The 27,565-nt window shown below is 38.8% G+C and overlaps 3 protein-coding genes across 4 annotated transcripts; 2 read left to right on the forward strand and 1 right to left on the reverse strand.

Moving 5' to 3' along the window:
* Positions 1–178: 178 nt before the first annotated feature.
* LOC143176984 (insulin-like growth factor 2) lies at positions 179–7,571 on the forward strand. Its single transcript, XM_076374683.1, has 3 exons — positions 179–1,290; positions 5,218–5,482; positions 6,193–7,571. Exons 1-3 carry the CDS (start codon positions 959–961, stop codon positions 6,199–6,201), a joined length of 606 nt encoding a protein of 201 aa, XP_076230798.1. The 5' UTR covers positions 179–958; the 3' UTR covers positions 6,202–7,571.
* Positions 7,572–15,999: 8,428 nt separating this feature from the next.
* On the forward strand, positions 16,000–20,067 carry Betacop (coatomer subunit beta). The gene is made up of 10 exons (XM_076393398.1): positions 16,000–16,119; positions 16,294–16,707; positions 16,781–17,114; positions 17,184–17,472; positions 17,549–17,889; positions 17,950–18,214; positions 18,292–18,659; positions 18,721–19,165; positions 19,232–19,467; positions 19,531–20,067. The coding sequence occupies exons 2-10, from the start codon at positions 16,340–16,342 to the stop codon at positions 19,762–19,764; spliced, it is 2,880 nt and encodes a 959-aa protein (XP_076249513.1). The 5' UTR covers positions 16,000–16,119; positions 16,294–16,339; the 3' UTR covers positions 19,765–20,067.
* Positions 19,881–27,399, reverse strand: Trpl (transient receptor potential-like). 2 transcript variants are annotated; one of them, XM_076393396.1, is made up of 18 exons: positions 27,220–27,399; positions 26,907–27,129; positions 26,464–26,661; positions 26,149–26,338; positions 25,519–25,704; positions 24,976–25,166; positions 24,723–24,901; positions 23,804–24,088; positions 23,501–23,691; positions 23,352–23,434; positions 23,149–23,270; positions 22,332–22,522; positions 22,011–22,201; positions 21,728–21,927; positions 21,347–21,634; positions 21,104–21,179; positions 20,201–20,516; positions 19,881–20,016 (listed from the first exon to the last, which is right to left on the reverse strand). In XM_076393396.1, the coding sequence occupies exons 1-17, from the start codon at positions 27,397–27,399 to the stop codon at positions 20,254–20,256; spliced, it is 3,237 nt and encodes a 1,078-aa protein (XP_076249511.1). In that variant the 3' UTR covers positions 19,881–20,016; positions 20,201–20,253. The 2 variants fall into 2 exon arrangements, with proteins under 2 accessions (XP_076249511.1, XP_076249512.1); XM_076393397.1 differs by lacking the exons at positions 19,881–20,016; positions 20,201–20,516; positions 21,104–21,179 and having other exon boundaries at positions 21,455–21,634; positions 21,721–21,927.
* Between the last annotated feature and the right edge of the window lie 166 nt (positions 27,400–27,565).

The following is a 27,565-nucleotide window of genomic DNA, read 5'->3' on the forward strand; positions in this document are numbered from 1 at the left end:
TCCCGTCGCGCATATTCGAACAAGCGAAAGGCGCCGCCACTCTTCCGAGGAGAGATTCCCTTTCGTCGACCGAGACGAGGGTCAACGGAGTTTACGACTCCGAAGATAGCCGGCGGTGCTCGGGAGGTTCGGTTCTTCTGTACCAAGAAAATGAGAAAGAGATCGAGCGATCTCCCGCTTCATCGACCCCTTCTCTCGGTGTACTGTGGAGCACACACGAGTGCCCGTGTATACCACCAGCAGCCAGCATGACCTCTCTCCCTCCTTCTCTCTGTCATCTCTTCTGTTCCTCCGCCGCCTACTCCTACGGTCATCATTTCCCCTCTCTGTGAGATGAGTCTTCTTATCGCTCCTCTCCTCTAATCCGTGAAATCTGGAACAAGAACCGCGTGGCGAGGCGAGCCGGTACCAGTGGCACCGAGGAACTCGGTACCAGAGGAGGTCTCTTCAGAAACACCAATCCATCTATCCACGAACACTTTTCTTCCGTTGCCTTCATCTCCACTTAGCATTGGCAAAAGTAACGCACCGTCGTCGACCTGCTACCAAGCATTGGCCGAGAGACGATCGTCTATAGATCAGTGAAACAGCTCTAACCAAGTGACAGCCAAGTGTCTGGCTACCGAATCGGTAGACAGCCGTCATCTCTTACCCATTTCTGAAGAATCTTCGAGTCGTGACGGAGTTTCGGGACTCGAGAGACCAAGACTGCTTAGGAACCGCTAAGATTAGGGGTTTAGAATCATAATTACGCGAAACCAACGACCCTGGACCGAGCCAGGAATCGTGGAACGTCCAAGACACGTGACGATCCGGTGGAGAATGTCGCCAGTTGCGAGTCGATCGTGAACTATTCGCAGAGTCAAGAAGCTTCAACTTGTTGCGTGCATCGTCGCCTATTCGAGGACCTACTCGTCTATTCAGTGTTGATACGGTTACCATCAAGAGGAACGTCAGAATGACGACTAGTGGCTGTGCCATGATCTCGTCCAAAAGATGCAGAACGAGGAGAATGGTCCTGCTTGGGCTGATCCTTCTCACGTTGTTGGACACAGTGAGTGGGATACCCTACAAGAGATCGTTGAGGCTCTGCTCCAAGAGTCTCAGCGATGCTTTGTACTTGGCGTGCAAAGGCCGAGGGTACAACGAGCCATTTTCCTACAGCGACGAGGATGAGCCTCAGGATCCTTTGGGGCCTGGATTGGCTGAGGAGTGCTGCTACCGACAGTGTAGCTACTCGCAGCTAGAACAATACTGCAAGCCGGACAAGAGCAGTTCTGCGGACGTCGTGTGAGTGGATGTTAGTCTCTCTTTTTTTCTTTGGTTTTTTCTCACCTAACACTGCCTCTGTTCGCCTCTGGTTGCGCCCTGCTTCTTGCACGTTCCTGTCAGGCATCACTTTGTCCCTGTGCTTCTCCCCTGCCACCTGAAAATAACAGAAAGTATTTCTTCCACGTGTTGCAAATCATCCCTGCGATTTTCTCCCAGAGATCAGTCGCCGCTCACAGTCGGTACTCGCAGATTAGGCTGTTTTTGTATGAAAACGTGGCCGACAACGCAGAATTCGGATGATAGGTTTGTTAGTGAGCTTCTTTTCTGATATTGGTAGCACTCGTGACTCTTGATTTCCACTGGAGGCAGATGAAATTGGAAGGTCAACGTTACACGGGTTGCCGATTATGGCCACTCACCTCTGACTCTGTTAACCTTTTCAATAACGCCGGTCGACCCTAGATGATCAATTATGACAGAAATGATGTTTGTCTGCTGTGAGTCTAGTCACCTTCCTTTACCGTTGACCATCTCCTCGGCAGGTCTCAGATCGTAATTTAGGATTACTTTTCACGAGCTGGTTTCGTGGTAATGTCGACTTAAGTCACGCTTGCTTCATTATGCAAAGTGAATCGCGTTGGCGATAGCCGCAGTTGCGGTTTTTTCCAACCATCATCTCAGTTAATTCGCATTTGATTGGTTCAGGCGAATCTTAAAGACGTTATCGAGGTAAGGAGATTAGAGGAGCACGGATTCGAGATGTGCACGTGTCCGGCTGGTCTGGACCGTGAAAGTAGCATTTCACTAATTGGTTAGGAGTAAAGTGGAATAAGTCGCGGAAGTGTCGGACAAATTTGGGCTGTCTGTTTTCAATTTTATGCGTTTTGTATATCGAAGAGTACCTTATTTTGAGGATTGTACCTGAGCTTTGATTTAAGTTAGTACTGTCAATTGATTTATTTGTCAATAGTTAAGTAGCCAGATTAATTATAGGAATTAAATTTTATTAGATTTTTACTGAAGGATTTCCACTGCTTTCATCATTACGAACTCTAAAGATGTTTGCACACCTAACTCTTTTCTAAGTTATAAAAAGAACTAGGACCGCAAGCAATCTTTAATATAATTATATGAAACTTTTCGTAATTCTACACTGTCTCAAGTTCCTCAAAGCGCAATTAATTTTCCTTCATTAACACAGTAAAATTGAACATAGAAGAACATATAGAACTAAATCTCGATGTCCCAAGAGAGGGTAGATAGCTGAAAGCAACCTCAAAGTAAAAATATAACCTTCTGGTCAGGTTCTCTACCACAGTTCACATTCTCAATTTATCTCTCTACCTCTCAATTCCCAATGATTCTAAACAATACACTCAGAGAGTCGAAGTAGTAGCTTCCAGTAGCTCACCACAAATCAAAGGAACCACCTGTTAGCCCTCATACTCTCCATCCAAGCCCCCCATAGTTCTCTGCCACAGATACCTAACATTTCACGCGGAAAGCTTCACCTCAGCCTCGCGTGAACGTTTACGTGACATTTTACGCGATGATTCCTTGGGCCGTCCAGTTGATCCCCGCAATCAACAACTTGTTATTCTTTCCTTGGTCTCGATAGAAGGGAATCGTGGATGCGCGAGTTGGACTTTTACCTCGTCGATAGTAGGTGGTTTACACCAGAATGTGTTATTAGCCGCGGCGGGACGAGTTAATTACGGTGCACAGCCTCCGCTGGCATAGAAAACCGGAACAATTGTGTGTCGCGGGGGACAAGCATGGAGGCGAATTGCGCGCGTCCGCGCACTATCTGCCGCTGCGACGATAATCTGTCGTCGGTTTTCCTAAAGTTCACGGTTGCACGGAGAGGCCTCAGGAAGAAGGTTAGTCCGAAGTACTAGGACGAGTTCGCTATCACGCCTCGTTCTCGTTTCTTTTCGCAATTCTTCGACTGACCACGTTTCCCTCCGACCTGATCGCCCGTCGATTTCGCGCCCGCGGCTGGTATCACGCCTGCGGGCTTGTTTACTCGTGATACGGGCGGATCACCGGTGTTAACTGTTTGGTCACCGGGAAGCAAACATCAACAATGATGCCTCTACCATCGTGATAAGGACCAAAGTTACTGGTGTCACTGTACACTTTATTTCTATAGATTGTTTGCGTTAGATGTAGACTTGCAGTCAGGAGGACCAAAGGACCTGTGTTCTGGGTTCTGGGTCATTGACATTGATAATGATCGAGGTACCTGGGGACGATCTTGGTTTGGATAGATTTAATGTATTAAGTCATCGTGAAAGTAATGTCGTTTTCTGTTTCACGTTTTGGGATAATAGAGTAGGAGCTGTCTGAAGAAGGAAGTGAAAAGGTGTTTGGTAAATAAAAGATAGGGGTAGACAATAATATTTGTATATTAGTGATTCAATATAAAGTGCAATTATTTAGTTGCATGTGAAATAAGATAACGTTCAATGGCATTACGTATGGGATGGCTTGATACATGTAGATGTCTTAAGTTGAATAGTGAACGTTTGGCTTCGATGGGGGAGGAAAATTTGTTGGCTGATTTTCACTTTAAAGGGGATGGAAAAGTTATTGATAGACTTGTGCTAGGATTTAAATAGGTTTAGAAGTGGTTTGGTTCCTAATTTGGAACACCTTCTTATGGGATATTTAGATTAGTAGATTGGGATACAAGTGAAGGAGAATAAGACGTTTCTGACAGACTCGTACATGGAACCCAGTTGCTCTTGAGAAAACTTTAATTACTTTTAAAGTAGTGAGAACAAATTGATTTCCTTATTTTGTTTATTATAGAAGAATTTTAATTATTCTTAAGAGAATTTTATTTTTATTTTCCTCTGAAACATGCTACAGTTCTGTAATTTATAAGGAACTTATTTTGTACCTTATGCTAATGACTTAGAAGTGTTCTTGTATATTGTTTATTCTCATCAATTAATTGGTATATGTACTTTCGTGCATAAACTTGTGAAAATTTACTATGAAATGCAATTGTGAACTCGTTTATCTCTATTTGACACCAGCTTGAGATGTTTGCTGTGGAAAGTTTACATTGGCCTATATATACGTTTCGGTTACTATATTGTGTACATTAATCTCTTACTTTCCGCTATGACTGTTGATCTTTCCTCAACTAATACAGTGATCAGAGCTCTTTTCCAATACCAGCAATGTCTCATGTGGCATGACATTCATAGGGCAAATTAGAATCTAGATAAATTCTCAACTACTTCACTAATCTTCTAATTTAACTTATACCATAAAAATTATAAATCAATTAAATGGTACTTAAGTACTAAATACTGCTTCGAATAATTATTTATTATTATTATTTTATTATATTATTTTACTATTCTACTTAAAATAGTACATTTCAAACTATAAACTCTACATAAACTAATGAAATTCATTTTCACTTCTTTCTGAAAACGCAATTTTAAATAAATCAGAAACATAATCCATCCTCATTAGTTAACTCACACAATCTACACAGCTAAAATAGGGTGCAGTATTCAAAACTAAAACACATAACAAATAATACCATTTCAAAGGTAAGAATACTCAGGTGTGGATTTCGTATCGAGTGCTGTGCCTCACTTATCTATACTAATTAACAATGATTAAAACCATCTCTGAAATGTAGTTTGTGTAGTTCTCTTTCTCGACTAGTTTAAGTACACACTAACTGTATACTAACACCATAGTGTCATCACAAACGTTTCTTTTCAAACCTTGAAAAGAATCAACGCTTGACAATGTTCAACCATAGCTAACAGTAACTGGCTTTCCGTATGGTTTTTAGTTAGCCAACTATTCTGTCACTAATACTCAATCGCGGGGTGAACCAGAGAGCCGCCTGCCCTTCCGGCTACCCTCCTCTCGGCTTGCGTGTGCTCATCACAGTTCCCTTTCCGTTTTTTTCAGAAAAAAACCAGTCTGGATAGTAAATACTATACCTTATCCCTCCATGAGGCCGGAAGCGTCGTCGGAGGAGAGATCGAGGTCGGATATCGACTACGACTTCGGCACGAATAAGCGTAAAATCCACGGATTGAAATGGGCGCGAAAGAAGGGAACTAACCTGGACCGCGACGATGTCGGCTGCGATGGGAAAAGCGCGGTGAAGAGGCATTGCAGCGGCCATTGCGGGTGCAGGCATCGACGACAGAAGCGTCGTCGACTTAGCAAGGTGCTTTTCCTTTAAAGCTTCGAACAAACTGTCACTTTTGTCCTCGTCCCTTTAAGCATCGAACGTTGATCTCTCAGCATGTTCTAACTCATCGTTCTCATTTTGTTCCTTCTTGCTGGGTTGATACTCGATGATGCTCACAGCGAACCTTCCGCTGCTTTCGCTTCTGTTCCTTCCCTTTGGCGACTCGCGAGATTGCACGTTTTATGGAGACTTCTGAAAATAGAGTCACTCGATAGTTTCCGTCTGGAAATTTGATATACTATTTTACTGTTTTGAGAAACTTATAGATGCACTTTGCAATAGTTTTGGAAGTTATTTTCCGAACGTAACACTTTAAACCCTTTATGTATGCGCAGTTAAAAGTAATTTTATGATAAAATATCTTTAGTAATCTTGGCATACGTAACTTTTGCAATGAATTAAAAAATACAAGCGGTATTTCTTCCTATTCAAATGAGCTTAAATTCCTTTGCTAATTGATTCTCAGAAGACTCTACCCTACAGAAGCATAAGAAGATTTTTTCGAACCTACTTCCTGAATTTAAGTACTTCAGCTGTATAAAAAGTCACAGAAAATATTCAGAAAAATGTTCGAATACGCTCCCCAGCAGGACACCATAACCATCCCATCACCCTTATCACTTTTCGAAAATAATCACCAAACATCGAACACTCATCTAACTTATTCCGTTTTTTCCTGCTTACAGGGATTTTAAAAACGCTAATCGAGATATCATCGAAGAACGAAGCTTTAAATGAGCCGGTGTCCGCAAGCAAGGGTACACCGTTCCCTTAAGAAGACATGAACTTCCGCTAGGATGAGAAGAGAAGAAATAGACAATAATCGTACGAACACGTCGGTTCGTAGCTTGTGATCAATGAAGAAAGTTGAAGAAGAAGCGATGAGAAGAAATAGACGGGGAAAGAGAGAGAGAGAGAGAGAGAGAGAGAGAGAGAGAGAGAGAGAGAGAGAGCAAGAGAGAGAGAGAGTGAGAAAGAGAAAGACAATTAGACAGACAAAGCGACAAGGAGGTAGATTGAAAAAGAAACGGATGCAAACAGTCAACAAGACGTCTAGTCCCATAAAAAAGTGATAATTGGTCGTTGTATTTTACGGTTAGAAGAGGCTAACAGTCTCGTCGTTCGATCGTCCCCCCCTCGAATCCAGACGGTACAGCGAGCTCGAGAGTGTTGGAACGAGAATAGTGAAGTAATTTAATTAGAGAAATAATTAGATATTAAACGATACGTTCGTCGAATCCTAGCTCGATCGTTGACCGCCTGAAGTGATCAGATACAGAGGAGCAACACCACCTCGCGGTTCTCGCGTTCGGGAGGAGCGAGACCTGAAAGAAAAGAAAAAAAGGAAAGAATGTGTGATAGACGACTGAGTCGTTAAAGGTTTTCATTATTTTGTTCTCGCTTTTTATTTTCCTTTTATTGGACGAGTCACACGAGCGTGTTACGTCGAGCTTCGCGACATGGACCCGATCCTAGAATGTAATTCAAGCGATCTGGACCTGATGTTAGTCGCGCGATCTCCTAGAGAAAGACTTAAAACAAGTGCTGTATATATATGTATGTGTATATGTATATCTCTGTATGTATATGTATATTTTTTTGTTCGTTTTTGTACGTAACTTTAAGTGCCACGAGGGAAGGGGTCCAAGACCGCTTCCCTCGTATTTCTCTTTTATCTATATATTTTTTTTTGTCTCTACGAATTTGGTTGCCGGTGACTTTTATCTCCTTTGTCGAACAATGATCTCACTAGTATTAAATCTGAATTTTATTTTTTTTTTAACATTAGTGCTAAACGAACTAGTCACCACGGACGACGGTCAGAAGCATCGGGCAACTGTTTTCGATACGGGGGGACTGGTCCAAGGCTGTCTCCGGAGAAATGGAGGACGCGATTCGTGCAACGTTACGAGAACGAATCGGGTCCTCTTGTATATAGATATTAGCATTGCCATCATCATTACTCATCTCTGTATATATGTTTCTCAAACGCATACTCGTACGCCTGTATTTCACCTCTGTTCAAAACAGAAAAAGAAGGATATAAAGGAGTATTTATATACCAATCGAATTGTTACTTGCTTGACTTCTTTTCTCCTTCCCTGTCCAATTGGGGGACCCGAGGACGGCGATTTGCACGAGGGACACGTGGCGGCTGTTGCGTAACCGAGACCGGCTCGCAGATAGCGATGGGATCAAAGTTTTCGGCCATTTTCTTTTTTTTTTCTTTTGGTCGAAGATTTATCAGAAAGTTCGGGTGTTCACGTGAGAGAAATTTGCGAATTTTATTATCCCCGGGGACAAACGGGTCAAAGGTGGCCATAGGTTCCATGGGACGTGTTGTAACACAACGTTTTTTCTTCATCGTTTATCATTTTTTCCCTGATTTTTGCTCAGTTATTCAATAAATTTAATAGAATCTGTCAGTGACGCTATAGACAATATTTCCTCGGACATATCAGTTTACGTAGCAAATTTTTGAGAAGATAAGACGAGATTTCTTCATATTGCCTTGGTTAAGCTCTTACGCTACAAAGTGGTCTATCGAAGTTACCTAAACGTCGAGGAAGCTGTAGACAAGCGTCTACTATTCGAGCCGCCATATTATGGAGAACTCGTCTACCCTTTTCTGTAGCTTATCATCTCAGAAGCTTCCAACAAATAGGTCAAACTCTAATCAAATAGTTCTCTTTTTGTTTTACATTTACCTTGTGATTACATGTCTAATCTAAATGATAAAACCCAATTTTTTATTGCCACTGTATATGGAAATTTTATTATAGTAGTCTCCTTATTATTCCACGACAAGTAAAATTGGTATTGGTACCATTCGGTTTCTTCTATTTTGTTTGGCAGAAGCTTTTATTTCAAGTTTCTTTAAGAGTAAAGCATTTTTGATCGGTGCATCTTCTAGCAAGTTGAATTATTACCGGGTCACGTTGGCGCGAACGTGTTGAACAATGCTCGTCTCGTGCACGAGGAGATGATGGGAGAAGTCAGGCTTTATTAAAGGATTTCGTGACAACTATTCTGAAGTTGTTAAGCTGCTCTATGTGAAACGCTGCTTATCGAAAGTAGAAACTGATGAATGGGCTGCAGATTTGTATCTATTTATAGAAAATTTCAATGCACAGAATGTACCATGTATAGAAACATATCAAATATAGAAAGCTAAGGTATCTACATGATATAGTATTTTGAGTGTGGAACGTTTCTTTATTTAAATTCAATTTTTTCACTGCTGTTCATAAAAATATGAATTTTTATAAATGTCCACAGTCTACTGATATGTGGAGAATATTCATAATCTTCAAAAAGTTGAGCGTCTTTATTCCTTGGACTTTTACAAGCGGTTGTGACAGTCTGAGTTTTGAAACCAAAAATTTATGAATCAATTTTCTTTTTAGTGTGCCGCCGTGTACTCCTAATTGGAAAATCAACGAGGGTCCTTTGGTCCAATAAAAATCTTGTCATCCGTCTCACGTCGTCCAGAAATAAAATTTCTAGAATCTTACACATGCTTTCGTTTACGACTGGCGTTTCGCGCACAGTGCAGAAATAAATTTTATGGACGCTCTCAAAACTTCACCGTGAGCTTTTTAGAGACCAAAAAGAAAAGAGGCGGATGATTCAGGGTGCGCCGACGTCTAACTAAATTGGCATTTGGTTGAACTCTCAGCAGCACGTTTCGATCCCATCACTAGCTGCAACTAACCCATTACACTGACAACCATTAACTGCTGCACACGGTTCGCTTGTAAATTGGATGATAGTAGCAAACCCACTACGGGACATCGTCTCTCGCGATTCTTCATGCAAGTGCACTTTCAGCTTAAAAGAATACCATTAAATTGATAGATAATTCAAGGCTCGAATGCTCGCTGGGGGTGTGTGAGCTTTTTAAACAATCGCGAGAAAAGGTTGCTGGTTTTGGATTATTGTTCATGTTTCTCGTGAAACAGAGAAGCGTTCGATAACGAGAAGGTATTCTACCTTTAGAATTGAACTTTTCTTAGATAAGTTCCATGTTATGGGCCAAATTAAACTAGGGATAGATTTTTTACAGGTGTAAGTTACATTTAAGTTATGTTTGAATTAGGTATGAGTTATCATTTGATAAAAGGAACAAAATGTACTTTTTTATTTAAACCTGGATTTCTTTTAGAGAAATTATATTTTAGGTTCAAATTAGGGTGTGGGTAATTCTAAAACATGTAGAGTAAGTCTGACTCTAACTAAGTTGACTATCTTTTGGAAGAAAGAAAGAAAATCTGTATTCTTCGCTTAAGCCTGGACTTCTTAAGATGAACTTTATGTCAAAGGTCATGTTAGGCTAGAAACAGATTTCCGATATTCATTCTACTTTGAGACAATTTGAGGTAACATAATACTCTCACTCTTTTAAAGGAAGACAGAAGAACAGTAAAACAATACTTGTAATGTTTTATTTGTATTCTCGAACTAAATTCGTAACTCTGCCTAAATACTCAATATTGTGGTAGATTTTCGATTACGAAATAAATTTTACGTAATTTAATTTTTAATCATCTTAAAGTGGATCGACTCAATATCAGTCTCTGAGTTCAGTCTCAATCTACAAATAGATTAAATTTGAATAAATGTTATGTACTGTTATAATAATTGTATTCAAATTTTATAGTGGTAAAAATTACGAAGCAATGCTCAGCTGCTTCATACAGTACAGTAAGTGCACGAGCGTACTTTATTGTCTTTCTTGAAAGATCTTCTGAACACACTTCATAGTTTAAGTACAACTAATGTACGAGATAAAATTATGTACAATTTAAGTACAAATTGTGTAAAACTCGTTCTCTAACAGAACAATGACACTGATACTATTTTTTGAAAATAGTGCGAGTTTTGAAAACGGAGAGCTTTTGAAAACTCTCATTAATATAACATACATGGAATCAAGCTTGGATTCTCATAGCACAGTTTCGCGTTAGGGCAACACTTAGCGGCGACGTTTAAGAAAATCTTCTTATTTAGATCCTTCGAATTTCTGGGCATCCTTTCGCCAATCTCCTGATGCAATTCTTCCAGTTCTTCCGAGCTTAAATCGTAGCCAAGGATGTCTTGAGCATTCTGGAATAAGTATCTACTTGTAATGGATGAAGCTTCTAAAATAAAAATCTGGAAGCTTCCTTCAGATAATTACTTATTATTCGATTACTACTCACAGGAGATCTCAGCACCAGAACCTTGGACATCAAACTAGGTTCAATTACATCTACAGCTGCACGTTGCATACCATAATAACCGTAAGGTATGGATGGATATTCTGGATAGCTAGGTACGACCTGTTCTGCTATTTGACTTCCTTGGTTATCAGTAAAGTCTAATCCTGGAAGTTGGAGATGGGTATTATGGTAAACGTCCTGCATTAAATTTCCGTAACCACCAGCGGGAGTATTCATGTAGCCCCATTGCCGCTTTTCGCCAACTATCTCGTCCTGTGATTGCTCGCCCTCCGATGAATCTAAAAAACAGGTGAACTTCGTTCATTTCTAACTCGATAATTTCAAAGGTGGAATAAATCAGAAACTTCTTTATAATCATAGAAGACGATTTTTATGGTCACACCTGTCCAAAATTATCCAACTTTTGTAAAACCATTGTTTTACGGTTGTTTTGAACTAAAGAAGACACAAAATGTTCAAAATTATCTAAAAGACTCAATTTCACATTTTTCTGCAATTACTGTTTTTCTTCATAGTTGGGCAGTATAGAAACAAGTACAGATAAATTAACCCTCATCTCAAAAAGAATCATCCAGGAAGTTTGAAAAGATATAAGAGAATTTGACCCACTGACTATGAGAAAGTTTATTTTAGGTGCGACTTTTAAGAAGTGGACTACCTTTCAGGACTCCACCTGTTACTACCCAAAACAATTCAATGGATGAGTTGAAGAACAATACAAATCCAAAAACCACATTTTGAGATATTTGATTTCAACGTATAGTTCTATACATTTTGCATGTAGCTTTGAAATTATTTGAAATTGGCGAATTTCAAACTTACGTTTTTCTTCAACTCACCAATTCAATTAGTGTTGCAGGGAAGCACGAAAACCCACTCCCTTATTAGGAGTCGCCTATTAGGGATTCTGCAATAAGTTAGTTCTAAACAGATATCACTACCCAAGTACCAAGCAAACAAGTATCTATGGACATATAAATCCTCATCCCAAAAGAAATCACAAGAGACTTCACTTGATTCACTATACGTATAACTTCAAGTTTATTCTGCGCGGAATTTGAAAGGAGTATATCATACACAATCTACCCTTCGAAACCCCGCCCATTGCTACCCAAAACAGCGTGTCGTATCACAAATATGTCCTACCGCAAATAGTGTCTAATAAACTATTATTAGATAATATAGATCTCATAGATGACTCACCTACTACCACGTCACCCTTCGCCTCCTCCTTCGCCTCCTTCGCCTCCTTCACATTCTCCTGTGCTGCATCGCGTTTGATCCTAGGCCCCTTGCAGCTGTTCATTATAACGTCCCTCGCGATGTTCTTGCAAGTCAATGGCAATCGTGCATCCCCCAAAGAGACGTCTAAAAACGCAGCGAACATCGCCACGCAAAACGTAACGCGGATTACTTGCACACGATGCATGTCACACTGGTTAACTAAAAGAGGTTGCCCGCTGTTTACACACAATTGCCACGAGATCGTTGATTCGCTGGTCCTTGTGCAACTCCAGACGTCGATGGATCCTTCGCACTTTTAATCCCACTGTTATCCGCGAGAACGTGCCGCATTCTCGTTCGTGCAATCGGCATTGTTTACGTGACCACCGCGTTCCAGTCGTGTTTGATATTGTTCTTTATCGTCATCGTGAGAATTCCGGCAATAATTTCATGGGTTCAATCCAAACGGTATGAAAATTGCGTTCGAACTCGAGGAACCCGAGAAACTTCTTGAAATCCAAGGTCCAAGTTAGATCTGAGTTAGATCTGAATGAAATTAAGCTAAACTAACTTTAAACGAAAGCTAGGTTCAACCTACTTTAGGTTTGAAATATTTCTGATTTAGAACTGGGTTAAGTAGTTTATGTTTAGAATTAGAGAGGGTTAAAATTGTGACTATAGAGCTAAATAACATAAGTCACATTTCTGACTTTGAGTTGTATGTTAATTAAATTGGGGAGGTCAGCAGCAGTGTGTCACTGTTGTGTAACTCTGCTGTTTTTGCATTCATTTGATGTATTTAAACATCACGCAATAACTTTAAACAACTGACTTACGTTGTTTCCTGTCACACTGGTTCAGTTGAAATCTACAGTATAAAGTCTGTGGTTTTGATGAAGATTGGAAGAACTTCTCACTCGAAAACGAGATTATAATAAAACGCAAGTATATAAAACAGTATTGAGACTCGAAATTTAAAACAAGAATTTGTCGAAAATAAAATATGCGATTTTCACTGCTTTGCCTTACAAGCACACAACTATTATTCTGGTCTAAATTAAGTTCGACCTATTTTAAATTTGAAATACTTCTGTGCAAGATCTAAATTACCTATGTCAGAGTTAGACACTTATTACATTTAACTCACATCGTTGTTGTGAAGTGTTAGATCTAGAATACTATGAGCTGGAAATACTACCCGATTAAAGTCGAAGTACGTCTGAGTTCCTCTTGCCATATTTAGGTCACGCTGGTGTGGTTGTGGTTTAGGTCTGGGTTAGGCATGCATTCAGTATTATAAACTAATTTCAACTTAAACTGTGATAATAGTTTAAGCAGTATTATTCGTGCAGTATTATCAGTTTCGTATGTGTGGAGCTAATGAGAATAAAGTATCTCGAACAACGCACTGGCAATAGTTAATCGAGCCGACGAAGCAATTACACAGCGGTTGTAAACCGTGCGTATAATTTTCAGCGAGGAATTGAAAGTCAATCTACCCTTATGAGGTTTATGTAGAATTGAACGGTCCATTAAACCGTGGCGATGCCGAGATTCATCGATTGGTCACCACCGACAACGTGGCAAACGCGAAACATTGTGGGTCAATAAAGATGGTTTCAGTGATTATCTTTGCGCAGAGATGCCTGGTGCGTGGCCAGGAGCAAAAGGAAAGACAGAAGAATGAAAAGAGAGAATCAACGAGTTGGTCGGGTATGTGACCCCCTTTGTGCGCGGACGATGCGACGCTCAGTGCAATAGAAGTTAATCGAAAAAAGTAGGCAAGACAGGGATGGGGGGAACAATTGTCGATTGGCTCCGGCGTCGCGTCGAGACGCTTGTAATTAGCTGGCGCGCGTGAGGGCACAATGATCTAGCCGCTAATTTCGCCTGTCGCGATGGGGAAACGGTTCGTCGTATAGAAACTTAAAGAAAAGCTTAGAAACTGGTAAAGGAGGCTGTTCGTTGCATTTCTTTCAAATAATTGAATGAATGTGGTACATTTTCTGACTGTTGATCAAGAATCTATGATTTGAACCACACTTTGAGTCACGAAGAGCAGAGATTCATTGTATTTTTTTAGTTTGACTTTTCTTTTGAATACGAAGACTCAGATTTAATAAAAAAATATCGTGTGAAGAATTTACAAAAAGTCGAGTGTCTTTATTTTGTCAGTTTTTATAAATGATTGAGAAAGAGAACACTGTGATACTATTATACAATTTGCATTCTAAAACAAAACGAAGTTATGAAACACGCTTATTTTCAATCTGGCCTCGTAAAGATCTTGTCATTCGTCCTGTAACGCCTAAAAATAATGTATGTAGAATCTCACACGTGCTTCCATTTACGACCAGCACTTGCAGGATTACGTGGATCAAAAATAAACTGTACCAATGTTTATGAAATTTTATTGGAAACCTTCCACTGAGGTGCTGACTTTTCGTTTCTGTGATGTGGGCTATTAATTCTAAGTTCTTATAAAATATATCTCGTTGATTAAAAGATACTTTCAAATCTTGAGTGCTAGAAGAATTTGCATAAATATCTACTCACAGGGGATTTTCATTTATAATGATATTTATATTTTTAATTAATTAAAGTACTTAAATACTTAAGTAGTGTTACCGAAAATCTCATTAGGTACATTTTACGCAAAACTTCTAAAAATGCTTCTAAAAAAGCTTCTTAATACGCCCTATATCGTAATGTAATTTATCTTTCCATTTTGGAATCAGATACTGATACAAAGTATAAATAAAAGTCAAATAAGGAATTTATAAAGCATTTATCATGCGCGAAAAATATAGTGATGCCTATTACATAAACTAAAAAATTGCACAGGGCAATCGTGGATATCTGATCTTTCTTTATAATAGATCAGAGTTTATCATAATGTCAATACTATCGCCGCGTGAAAAATCGAATATTCTGCGTGCTTGCAAAGTACAACGTAATTACTTCAAAATACTTTAGATAAGTGATAATGCAAGTACGCGTACACAAGCTGTAATTATCGAATAATTATATTTTTACATAACTTAACTACATTGATCTTTAACTTGTAAAAGTATTATACATATTTATTTCCATATAGTTAAAATTTGTACCATTGACATACTGATAAATGAATATAATTAAGATAAAACTTGTGAAGAAATTATTTCCTTTTTTAAGCACAGTTCAGATCAATTTAGCTTGATTTCTGGGTCAGTATTACTCTGACTACTAATCAAGGACACTTATTTCTTAAGCAAGAAATTAATAACATTATATAAATAGTAAAAAATTCAATAATAATAGAAAACTCAAAATGCAAAGAAAATTTGCTTTTTTTAATTTCTGTTATGTATGTATTAATTGCTAAAATTTTCCGAACGTGCTTCACAGAAAACGAATTTACAAAATGGAAGATAAGCAACGACGTAAGTTAGTACGTGATATAAAGTGTTTTAATAGCTATATGCGTATGATTACGTGATTAAATGACGAATAACTAAATGAATTTTTAGAAAAATTTTCAAAAATATGTTGCGATCGAAAAACTATGTTTCTTAAAAAAAAGTATATCTTTTGAAAATAAAAGCTCAATTTTCATAGATTCGTAGCTCTCGGTGACACTGATTGATTCTGTTAAAATATTATATAATAGTATTTTTTTGTAACAGTTAATTATTTATTCGTTTAAAAACGAAGTATTAAAATTTGGAGGCAAAACAAGGAGTAAATATAAACAAATACTGAAAATAACCATATATCACCGATTATTTATAAAGTAAAAAGTGCAATATATCGAAGATCATTCTTCGTAATACGATTTTTTCGCGTATGTGTGTTTGATTATATAAAATGAAAACGTGATCGTTTGGTAATTTAATATTGAAGTATTAAATTTCGAAGATGAAAAATAAGTTAGAAACTTATGGCTTTGCAAATGAGAGATATGCAAATGATATTTTATAAAATAAACAGTACAACATTTTGAGAGACGTCCGTCTACGTCAGACGACGTGGACAGTGGCGCCACCAGTTTCTACTCCGGTACTCCCCTGATGTAGGGGTTTGACACGTATGCTGTTTTCCTTATTTCTGGATTAATATAAATGTCAGTAGACTATTTAAAAAATATCGTTGTCCTTCATTTTCACGCAGTTGTCTCGTGATCAGGTGCGTTCGATGCTATCGATATTCTCAAGAAATCGTCGTTTAACATAACAGACGGAACATACGATCGAAACGACATAACCTTACTTTGAATTTGTTTTCTTGAAGAACATTTTTCAAGTAATCCATTACGCTTTTGTAGCAGAAATTTGATCGGTGCTTAATTTGAATTTGCAGATACAAAAAAGGGATTTTTTGGATACAGTGTAAAATAATTACAAAAATGAGCACTATTGCAGAGCAACCTTGTTACACGTTAATAAACATTCCAACCGACACAGAGCCATTGAACGAGCTCCAATTAAAGCAAGATCTTGAGAAGGGTGATGTTCAGACAAAAATTGAGGCTCTTAAGAAAACCATTCATATGATCCTGAGTGGGGAACGTCTGCCAGGACTCCTGATGACTATTATCAGGTTTGTCCTACCCCTTCAGGATCACACAATCAAAAAGCTTCTTCTGATATTCTGGGAAATTGTTCCAAAAACTTCTCCCGATGGCAAGTTGCTTCAGGAAATGATTTTAGTTTGCGATGCATATAGAAAAGACTTACAACACCCAAATGAGTTTGTTAGAGGTTCAACTTTGAGGTATGTAGCTAACAATGTATTACTTCAACCAATTAGATGTCCAGATGGATGGAAGAATTTTCATGTTTTTCAGATTCTTGTGCAAACTGAAGGAGCCAGAGCTTTTAGAGCCACTAATGCCTGCCATAACTGCTTGTCTGGAACACAGGCATTCCTATGTTAGACGCAACGCTGTTCTTGCTATATTCACAATTTACAGAAACTTTGAATTTCTTATACCAGATGCTCCGGAATTAATAGCCAAATACTTGGAAGGCGAGCAAGACATGTCCTGCAGGCGAAATGCATTTTTGATGTTGCTGCATGCTGACCAAAATAGAGCATTGGCTTATTTAGCTGCGTGCTTAGATCAAGTACCCAACTTTGGGGACATACTGCAGTTGGTCATTGTTGAACTAATTTACAAGGTGCATACAAATTGCAGAATTTTGCCTCTGTAGTAGGTTTCAGGTTCTAGCAACTGTTTACTGTCCTAGGTTTGTCTTGCAAATCCATCTGAAAGAGCGCGTTTCATTAGGTGCATTTATAGTTTATTGAATTCGCCAAGTGCTGCTGTTCGTTATGAAGCAGCTGGTACTTTAGTAACACTTTCTAACGCACCTACGGCAATCAAAGCTGCGGCCTCCTGTTACATCGAATTGGTTGTCAAAGAAAGTGATAATAATGTCAAATTAATTGTATTAGATCGTTTGATCGCGATGAAGGACAGTCCCATTTATGAACGAGTCCTTCAAGATCTAGTTATGGATGTACTTAGAGTTTTAGGTAAATATTCGAAATCAAATAACGAAAAAATCTTTTAATCAGAGTGTTCTTGAAAATGGTTTTATTCCTTGTTTAGGATCACCAGCACTAGAAGTTAGAACTAAAACGTTAGCTCTGGCCATGGATTTGGTAACCTCTCGCACAATCGAAGAAATGGTACAACTTTTAAAAAAGGAGGTGCTCAGAACAGCTGGCGGCGAGCACGAAGATGCGGGCAGATATCGTCAACTTCTTGTACGAACACTACACGCTTGTTCTATCAAGTTCTCAGATGTTGCGGCCACAGTGATTCCCGTATTAACAGATTTCCTATCAGAAAACAATGAAGCCGCAGCTACTGATGTTCTGGTGTTTGTCCGCGAAGCAATTCAACGATATGAGAATCTCAGACCGCTTATTGTGGAAAAACTTCTTGAAGTAAATATCTAGAACATTCCCATGTTCTAGCAGATCAATATAATTTTGTATTTTGCATAGGTTTTCCCGCAAATAAGGTCTGTAAAAGTGCATAGAGCTGCACTATGGATTCTCGGTGAATATGCAACTTCAAAAGCAGATATAGAAGCTGTAATGAGTCGGATACGAGCTGCTCTAGGGGAATTACCATTACTTGAAGCAGAAAACAAACGACAAGCTGGTGAAAAATCAGTGGAAGATGGCAGTGCCCAAGCTACACCAGCGCAGTTGGTTACATCAGATGGAACATATGCAACCCAAAGTGCATTTAGTGCTGCATCCGCCCGTAATTATTCTTAATTAATACAATAGAGTCTGATATATCTATTAGATTATTATTTCAATATTGCTTCATTGATACAGGCAAGAAGGAAGAGAAACGACCAGCGTTAGTTCAATACATGATGGATGGTGACTTCTTCATCGGCGCTTCTTTAGCCACGACATTAGCCAAGCTAGCGCTCCGCTACAAGGGTCTAGAGAGCGATACTCAAAAGAGTAATCGCATGCAAGCTGAAGCGATGCTGATCATGTCTAGCGTGTTACAATTAGGTCGCTCAGGTCTCCCTACAAAGGCGATGACACATGACGATGCTGAACGATTATCCTTGTGCCTGAGATCTCTCTCTTGTCCAACACCACTTATTCAGAAAGTTTTCACCGAAGGTTGTCGCGACGCTCTTGGCAGAATGCTGACAGCCAAAGCAGAAGAGGACTCACAAAACCAAAAGGTTGTATTTAGAATCTATTTCAAAATATTCAGAAAATAACTATTTATTTTAATTCATGTAGGCGAAAGAGAAACCAGGTAGCATTGTCCAGGTGGACGATGCAATACAGTTCCTACAGTTGAGCCGTGGATCAGATTTAACCGGTGGAGCTGGAGACGTTTTCGAGCAAAGCTTAAGCGCAGCTGTTGCTGGAAGACCTGGCGCAGGCGGAGATGCTCCAGCGCCTAGTGCATTAAGCAAAGTCACTCAACTGACCGGCTTCTCAGATCCTGTTTACGCAGAAGCCTTGGTCCATGTTAATCAGTATGACATCGTACTTGATGTACTAATCGTTAATCAAACTGAGGACACTCTACAAAATTGCACTCTGGAGTTAGCTACAATGGGTGATCTGAAGCTGGTGGAGAGGCCTCAACCTATTGTCCTTGCACCAAGGGACTTTGCAAGCATCAAGGCAAACGTGAAAGTTGCATCCACGGAAAATGGCATAATTTTTGGAAATATAGGTACGACTATAACATCTATTTTTTAACCTTTCTGGATGACTTAAACTAGGAATCTATTGTTCACAGTGTATGATGTATCTGGCGCTGGGTCTGACAGAAGTGTTGTTGTATTGAACGATATACACATAGATATCATGGATTACATAGTACCCGCAACATGTACCGATGCAGAATTCCGACAAATGTGGGCGGAATTCGAATGGGAGAACAAGGTGTCTGTAAATACGACATTATCAGATTTGAGAGAGTATCTTGCCCATTTATTGAGGTCTACAAATATGCGTTGTCTTACTCCAGAAAAGGTATATCATTTGTTGTATTCATTTGTATAAAAGAACTTTTATGATACTAATTTATCGTTTCAGGCTCTTTCTGGACAGTGTGGATTCATGGCTGCAAATATGTACGCGAAATCGATATTCGGCGAGGATGCACTAGCCAATATGTCTATTGAAAAACCATTAAACAAACCAGATGCACCAGTAGTTGGACACATTCGTATTAGAGCAAAGAGCCAAGGAATGGCACTATCATTAGGAGATAAAATTACTTCCACACAGAAAGGTGGACCACAGAGCAAAATTGTGCAAGCTGCTTGAAGCACGTAGTTTATTAATCTCTGTTTCACTCATTCTCAGTATTTGAATTGTTTGGGTAACCACCCACTATTGGATTTGTCTGATCGATACAGTGAATGGCACCTGTCATTTGTCTTTGTCAATTCCGTAATTCTAATTACTTTCATTTAGATATAGAAGGATGTTTTATACGATATGTGCTCGTAGTTAATTTAAGCATCATTTACATTTTATCTTCTTTTCTGTACCCCCAACGCCGTCGAGCGTCGATACCTATGTATTCATAAGTGAAGAAATATACATATACGATACTTTAGCTATAAATATGTATTTCATTTAATTGAAAGTGCCTTTTGTGGTATTTTTTATAATATAAAAATATATTAGAATGTTTTTTATCGAAATTTTTATTTTATTAATATCCGTTTGATGATATAAAATTAATACAGTTTTTTACCTGCTTATTTTAACTAATTTGGGTCGGTGGAAACGACTGCATGGTTTCATGGCTTATAACCAACCTCCTCTCCGAGACGATTTACAATTTAACGATTGCGGTGATTTTGGCTTAATGTCTACAAGCTTTTCTTTATCCTCTGACGTGAATCCCTTCTTTGGACTTAACGCAGGCTTCAATCGCGGTTTGATCATTCTGTTATCAACAGGTACGGATAAAGTGGATTCGGAAACCCCGTGAGACAGTTTGACGAGTCTTGGAGAACTGGAGGGAACTTTCGAACTATTGTGGTAAGTGGACAACGTAGATGGCGCCTCTGTAAAGAAAAGATATCCGAAGTAGACTATCATATTACTTTTTGAAAAATATAATAACACTTTAGAATCTATGATTTTATTCTTATGGAACACTTGTGAATGTGTATACTATTAATGACATACTTTGTTAGTGATAAATTTGATAATGACGAAAACGCTGTAACATAACAAGTAGTATTTAAATTTAGTAATGAGAGACCGAAAAGGACTTTTAAGCAATTACTCATCTATTTATTGATTAAAATAAACTTCGACCACATATTAGACGATATCTATTACTGAATATCGATGTATAAAGAAACTTCTGTCGAAGTTTACTGATCAACTGATACACTACTGACCTATTGATACTAACTACTGCTATACTTCCTAAGGAAATTAGTTTAATTAATGGCATTGCGTTAGAATTTATGTACAGATTATTTTAAAAGGTTTGAACAACTATCTTAAAAAATGTTCTGTTATTCCACACATCAACTGTCTTTAAAAGGTAATAATCGACTTGAAGAAGAAATATTTAAGAAATAAAAAATATGTACATAGGTCTTACCCAGGGACTGTTGATAAGACATTGCTGAAGACTTACCAGACTTCCTTTTAGCTTGCACGGGTGATGCAAATTTAATGGGTTTCTCATCAACGTAGTTCATCGAACTTACACGCTTCAAAATAAAATAAAATGCACTTTACAGTAATTACGGAATAATCGTGTGAAGTAGAAAAACGTTTGTTTCATCAGTATTTAATAGAAGTCAACAGCCTAGAATCTTTAAGTTCTAGTTGATGATTGTGACATGAGTTTTATGAGTTTGAATACCTAGGACTTTACCTTAATGGTGGATGTATCAGAATCTGGTGATGGTGATATCGAAAGTCTAGGAGGATCAGCAAATGTGACTTGTGAAACATTATCAGTTTGGACGATATCTTGAAGCACATGAAGAATTGTGGAAGCTGTGCTTTCAGGCAGCTCAATAGGTGACACAGGTTTCAAGGGACTCTTATTACTCAGCTTCTGTGCTTCTTCCATGGCCCTCTTCAAACTCAGTTGACTCTGTAGTGACGCCTTGCTCTTGCTCTTACCGATTTGCGAGTTTTTCATAGCACTGTCTACCACCTAACATAATTTTATCCACACAAAGTTATAGTATGTTTTCTATAAATAAGAAACAACTTTGGTAGAACTGAAACCTGAAACTGAACTCTGTACCTCTCTCCATCGTTGATTAGCAGATCGCTCTACAGCCAACTTAGCGACTCTTTTCCATCTAGCAACACTGTCTTCACCTTCAGAAGAAGATTGAAGTGATGTCACCTGCTCTTCTGTTTCGGGATCTATTACAGGAGCCGCCACGTGAAAGTCCTTCATCAGCCTCCTCTCCCAGACTTTCTTCTTCTTGCCCAGAACAGCTTGTCACCATTTACACCAATTAGCTAAATATTTCCCCTAGAAGAGACTATCCACATCTCTCAACATTAAAAACCTCGCTTACCTCTTTCTTTAGTATCTGCGCCAGCGATGTCCATACCATTTCTCCTCAAAATCTCCAACAGTTCGCACCGCCAGGACGACAGGTCCGACTTGAGCTCATGAACATCGTCCTCGGTAACAGGATCCATTTCGTGTTCCGAATGCGCGTTAACGACGTACCGCCATATCAGAGCCCTCATTACTGTGCCGTATCTGATACAAAACGAGACAAACAAGCTGGCTCGTAAAACGACGGGAGCGCTAAAGCTGTCTGATCGATCGCCATCGAGCAGTTGTTAAGTTTTACCCTCGATACCGACGAATCGTGACCTTCGCCTATTACCTGTTGTCGCGAGCCCGTTTTCGTTCGCCTGCCTCTCTGTTCACCATTTGCTTCTTCTGGAGGCCGCATAGTCGAAGCAGCAACTTAGGCGGCAGGAAGATGTTGAAGGGAGGCGGAAGTGTGCCGCCCTCCTCGAAGTAGCTCATCCACAGCTTCGTCCTCGCGAACTTCCACTCCGTGTCTGCGCGTTCCTGTGAAGTCCAGTGAGAAGAAAGTAATATTGGAGACACTTTGATAAGAAGTTTTATGTCGAAGCAGCATGTTTTTTTATGTTATGGCTTTTGCTCGTCGTCTTTGCTTCGGAGCAGTGTCTCTTCTTAGTTTGAAGTGTATGAGTCTCTCAGAGGCTATTCCTATTCGGAGGATCCGAAGAATCGATTATTCTTTATTGTATCTTATCAAAGTATGAGACCTTAAAATGGAAAATTAATTATTTGTAGAATGTTTATTCTGAAAATGACATCTTCATATGGAATTATTTTTTTAAATATCTTTTACTCAGGGAGACTTTCTTACTCGTGTCTCAAGTCGAGGCGAGTCTCAGATATTTTCTATACTTTTCGTTGTATCTCTTCTTTCATTTCATACACCCCTTAAATTTCCTTCCCCGCCTATAGGTGAACAGTCTGTATAAAGCAATTGTTACAAGCGCAATTCTTCGCATAAAAAAATATCGAGACACCATTTTATCACTTCAAAATAGTGTGTGCTACTGATTGCAAATAGATATCATGATACTTAAACTGTCTTACATGAGACCTTGCCTCGAGTCAGGCGGCGAGGTAACATGACAGTAGAGTAAGGGATGCTTTATTACCTCTATCATGGCGTAACTGTTACTCATCATAGCTATCAGAAGATTCAGTAACACGATCACGTTGATCACAGAATAAGAACCGAACATCAGCAGACCCCAGAACCGAGTATAGGACTTGATGCCTAAAAGTTGATACAAAAGGAAAATTCTCAGAACCTTCCTTTACTTCTAATGAATAATGTTTAGATGAAACAGTAGCTTACCAGTGAGTTCGAAACTTTCTATGCTGATCCCACCGAAACTAGCCCAGAAAAGGCTTTGGCAAGATTCAAACAAATTGCTGAACCTGGGAGACAAAGAATGAAATTTAAGTATCTTTAACAAGTTTTGTTATTCGAATTATATGAACTACCTTCTCCATCTTATGCAAGCTTCACTGGCTGCATCCCAGGAAGAGTCACCGACGCCACTATAACATTTTCTTCTCTCCAATTCAGCGAAGTACCAAAGTAGTTGGTTTAAGCCGCAAGCGAAGGCGAAGAGTACCAGTGTATAAATGAAGAAGAATTTCACAATATCTATCACCATTCTGCCAAGAGATATCTAGAAGAAAAGAGCTTCCATTGTATTCTAGATTTATTTCAAGACTGTAAGTTTAATACTGATAAAAAGTTATTAGAATTTGATACTATTTTTAGGGGGTTTGTGAAGGTACCTGAAGAGGCCCTAAGTGAGGGTTAATACTGAATAAATGGATCAATTTCAAGGCGCTGAAGATATTAGCTGCTGCAAATAGCCCTTCTGCTATCAATTGAGTGTCAAAGTCGCTCCAAGTTTCTCTGGGCACTAAAGCCGCCATGGGGTCCTCGTTTATTTCAGCCTTCTGTTGGAGATACGCGGCTGTTCTGAGCACAGCGGTTGCGACGTAGAGAGAATTTCTGGTGAAGTCGATGAAGTTCCACATGTCGCGTAGGTACGCCCTTAATCCATCTACGTATGCCTTGATTAGGATATGTAGATGAGATACTTTTTTAAGAAATTACTTCAAAGTTATAGGAATTAATGTGAATTTCAATAATTGAGATTGTTGTCACTACAATTATTATTCTAAATGTCAATCTTTCGCCAACTATCTCTCGGTAGTCTGTTTCTGGTGGATCTAATCAATCAATCACCAGTGGCTTCATCAGTTTTTCTTTCGTCAGTAGGTAACTTATATTCTTGGTATATATAATTAGTAATATAACAGAAATACAACTTCAGGACTATCATCTTTTAACATTTCACTATTCACAAAATGTTAGTAATTAAACTAGTAATTAGTATTTTAAGTTAAGCCTCTTAGGAGCTGTCAGAAGGAAAGATTAGACTAAACATTTCTAACTACAGCAATACAAGAATACAGTGATAGCCAGAAGAAAGCTTAAAGAATGAAAACATCGTATCGTTTCATATAAATATTAGATATTTAATGGGAGTAGCCTACATCACAATAAGAGAGCTCTCTAAAATATACCACTGCCAGTAATACAATACAAAAAATTTAGCACTGCAACTGTCCATATAGACACATTAGAGCACTATCCTTAAACTTTCTCGTGACCATAACTGTACTCGCTAGACGTCTCCAGTACCTCTCTCATTTCTTGCCAAATAAATCCAAGAACGTATAAGACAACGATACCCTCTAAAAGCGTCGGGGTTGCGCCTCGTTGCTTCGCCAGTTCTGCTTCTAAATCCCTTTTCGTTTCCTCGTTACTGAATATTTTCACTAATTCCACTTCTGCACGTTGCGATACCAACATAAGGATGACTATCCCGATCGTTTAGTTTATTTATTAGATATCAGATATCCATAACATCAAAAATTCAATTTTAAGTACTCACATAAGAAGAATACATAGGATGAAGCGTGAACGAGAAACTTAACGAAGGGCTTTCGCACCAGCTGGCCAGTTTTTGATTCTGGCGCCAGGAAGTAGATCGTACAGTAGAATGGGAACATTATGGCAGTCCTCGCAAGAATTCCACACCGCTGCCAAATGGTCATGCGTCGAAAACCAGGCAAGCCGTCGTACCTTCGATCACAAAGAAATATTGAATTAGTTAGCGAATAGTTAATCCTTTGATAGTCATCCCGCGTGAAACTCGACATGGCAAGTCTTCAATACAAATCAAGTAAAAAATAACAAACGATTTTTTAAATTATTTTTTAATGTATAGAAGCATTTAAAAGCATAAAAAACACACTTTTTTCAAAAATTTGCAATTTTAATAAACTGTCAAGGGGTTAATATATTTTCCATGATTATAAATTAGTTTTACTATCTGCAGCAGATAATAAGAATATGCAGTGGTCTAATAGCCTGCTGGAAGTAATCTCGCCTGGAAATTTCAGGAAAGTTGAAGTAATTTCCTTAATGAACATACCAAATCGCAGCCAGGAGTTGCTGCACGTGGGAATGGGCGACGAAAGTTTTCTGTTTGTATTGTATGGCCAATTCCAATCTGGCCAACTGTTTCGTGGCTGGGCTGCCTTCGTCCTTTGGCTCGTAGTTGAGGATTGTGTGCAACTCAGTCGTCGTTCGCACTTGTTGCAACAGGTCGACGGCGAATCTAATTGAATATCGGAGAACAACTTTGAATTCGATTCAGAGAAAGGGGCATTTACTTTTAAGGGGTTGAAGAAGTAACAGACATAACAAAGAAAGGAAAAAGAGAAGCAACTTGGTGTGACAACATTTAATGAAACTAGGAAAAGTTCAGGGAAATTTTTTGAAAATTATTAGCAATTGTAGTTTATAACCATACTTGATTATTATTATTGTTCTGAGAATACAAGATTTAATTTTCTGATTCTCAAAAATAGGGTAAACCTAAACCTAACCCAGAGTAATAGGTACACTTATCACAAGAGAACGCAAAGCTATAATAATTTCTTTTACTTTGTAACACGATTGAAATCGAAACCCATTAATTTGGTTCAGAAAGCATGTAGACAGGAATAGTTGCTTATCTAGTTGAAATTTTCATTGCAAGTGACTTAAACACTCATACAACCTTTCTACTTGTCGACGAAGCTTTAGATATTCTCCCCTACTCTCTGGCTCGGCTATCGTTAGATCCCGAAGTTCCCAGCTTAATTGAAAAGCTGTCAGTAAAGGGTCTGCAGAACTCAGTGCTATCAAACTTGGACTCGCCAACGCTCTATACTCCGAGATTCTCGTTGACGATAGTCTTAGGGGGTCATCTAAGACATAAATACAAAGTAAAGTAAATTTGGAAGCTGTGAATAAGAAATTGACAGTGAGAAAGGATTTAACGACTTGGATAGGTCAATAGACATTTTACACTAAAGTACCATTTTCGTCTCACCTGTGGTGGATCGAAGACAGTCAGTACATCCACATCTGATGTCATGAGGCATGGGTAAGGTTGCCCCACGATCCAACAGCAGCTTCAGAATCTCGTAGTTGTTTCGTTGGGCAGCCAGGATCAGTGGCGTTATCTCTGGAGGGTATTTTGCGGTCGCTGGGTCGATTTTTTGCCAACTGTAAGTGATGTCTTTGGCAGCTGGAAAGGAAATTAAGAACGAATTCTTGAAATGCTTTTAATTACAGTTATTGGTGATGTCTGAAACAATTCAAACTTCGTTACAATTATATATGTAAAACAAATTCTTGATGAACTCTTGAAATTCTTGAAAGTTTCGACGTGTTTCAAAAGCTTGGTGAATATTCAATATTTTACAAGTATTGGGATTTAAGACTGATATTTAAGACTAATTATAATAATACTTGAATTCTAAAGCCACTCACAACTGTCTTCACTCATATCCTCAGTGATTAACAGTTCTTCGTGTTCCAACAGCAACTCAACAGCCTCCACAAACTCCTGATCGATGGCATGAAGGAGAGCATCCTTCGTCTCGATGCCCATCACCACGAGTAGCTCCACCATTTCTAAATTCTCAGCTTCTATGGCTAAAGAGAGAGCGCTTCGACCCAAGCTATCCATGCAGTTTATATCCACTGGTTTACCCTTAGAAATAAGATCCTTAGGTAAATCACTTAGATTCTTAATTAACTCGTTGAGGAGAAAGGGTTACAGCAATTCTCTTAGCAGACTTACATTAACGCCCCTTTTGCGAGCTGATTGAATGAACCTCTTCACGTTAGCCAGATCGCCCCTTTCTACTGCTAACAAGTACTTCTTCTCTTCGATGTTTAGAGGCCTGGGGAATTGGACGACGTAGGTCTCTGTCTCGCTTGGAGGAGACTCTAATTCCTTTTCTGACTTGTGACAGACCATTTTCGATCTCTTAATTACCTTAGGACAGAAGACTATGAAAATGGAAAGAACTTATGGTATAAGTGAATATAATAAATGAAGTTGTTAAGAACTGCAAATATCTGTATTCGGAGTACTCGAGTACTTTATGCTCCCATCACTTCTGAATACACACTTTCATTTTTAA

The sequence above is a fragment of the Calliopsis andreniformis genome, chromosome 3 (assembly GCF_051401765.1).
Source record: "Calliopsis andreniformis isolate RMS-2024a chromosome 3, iyCalAndr_principal, whole genome shotgun sequence".
Lineage (NCBI taxonomy): Eukaryota > Metazoa > Arthropoda > Insecta > Hymenoptera > Andrenidae > Calliopsis > Calliopsis andreniformis.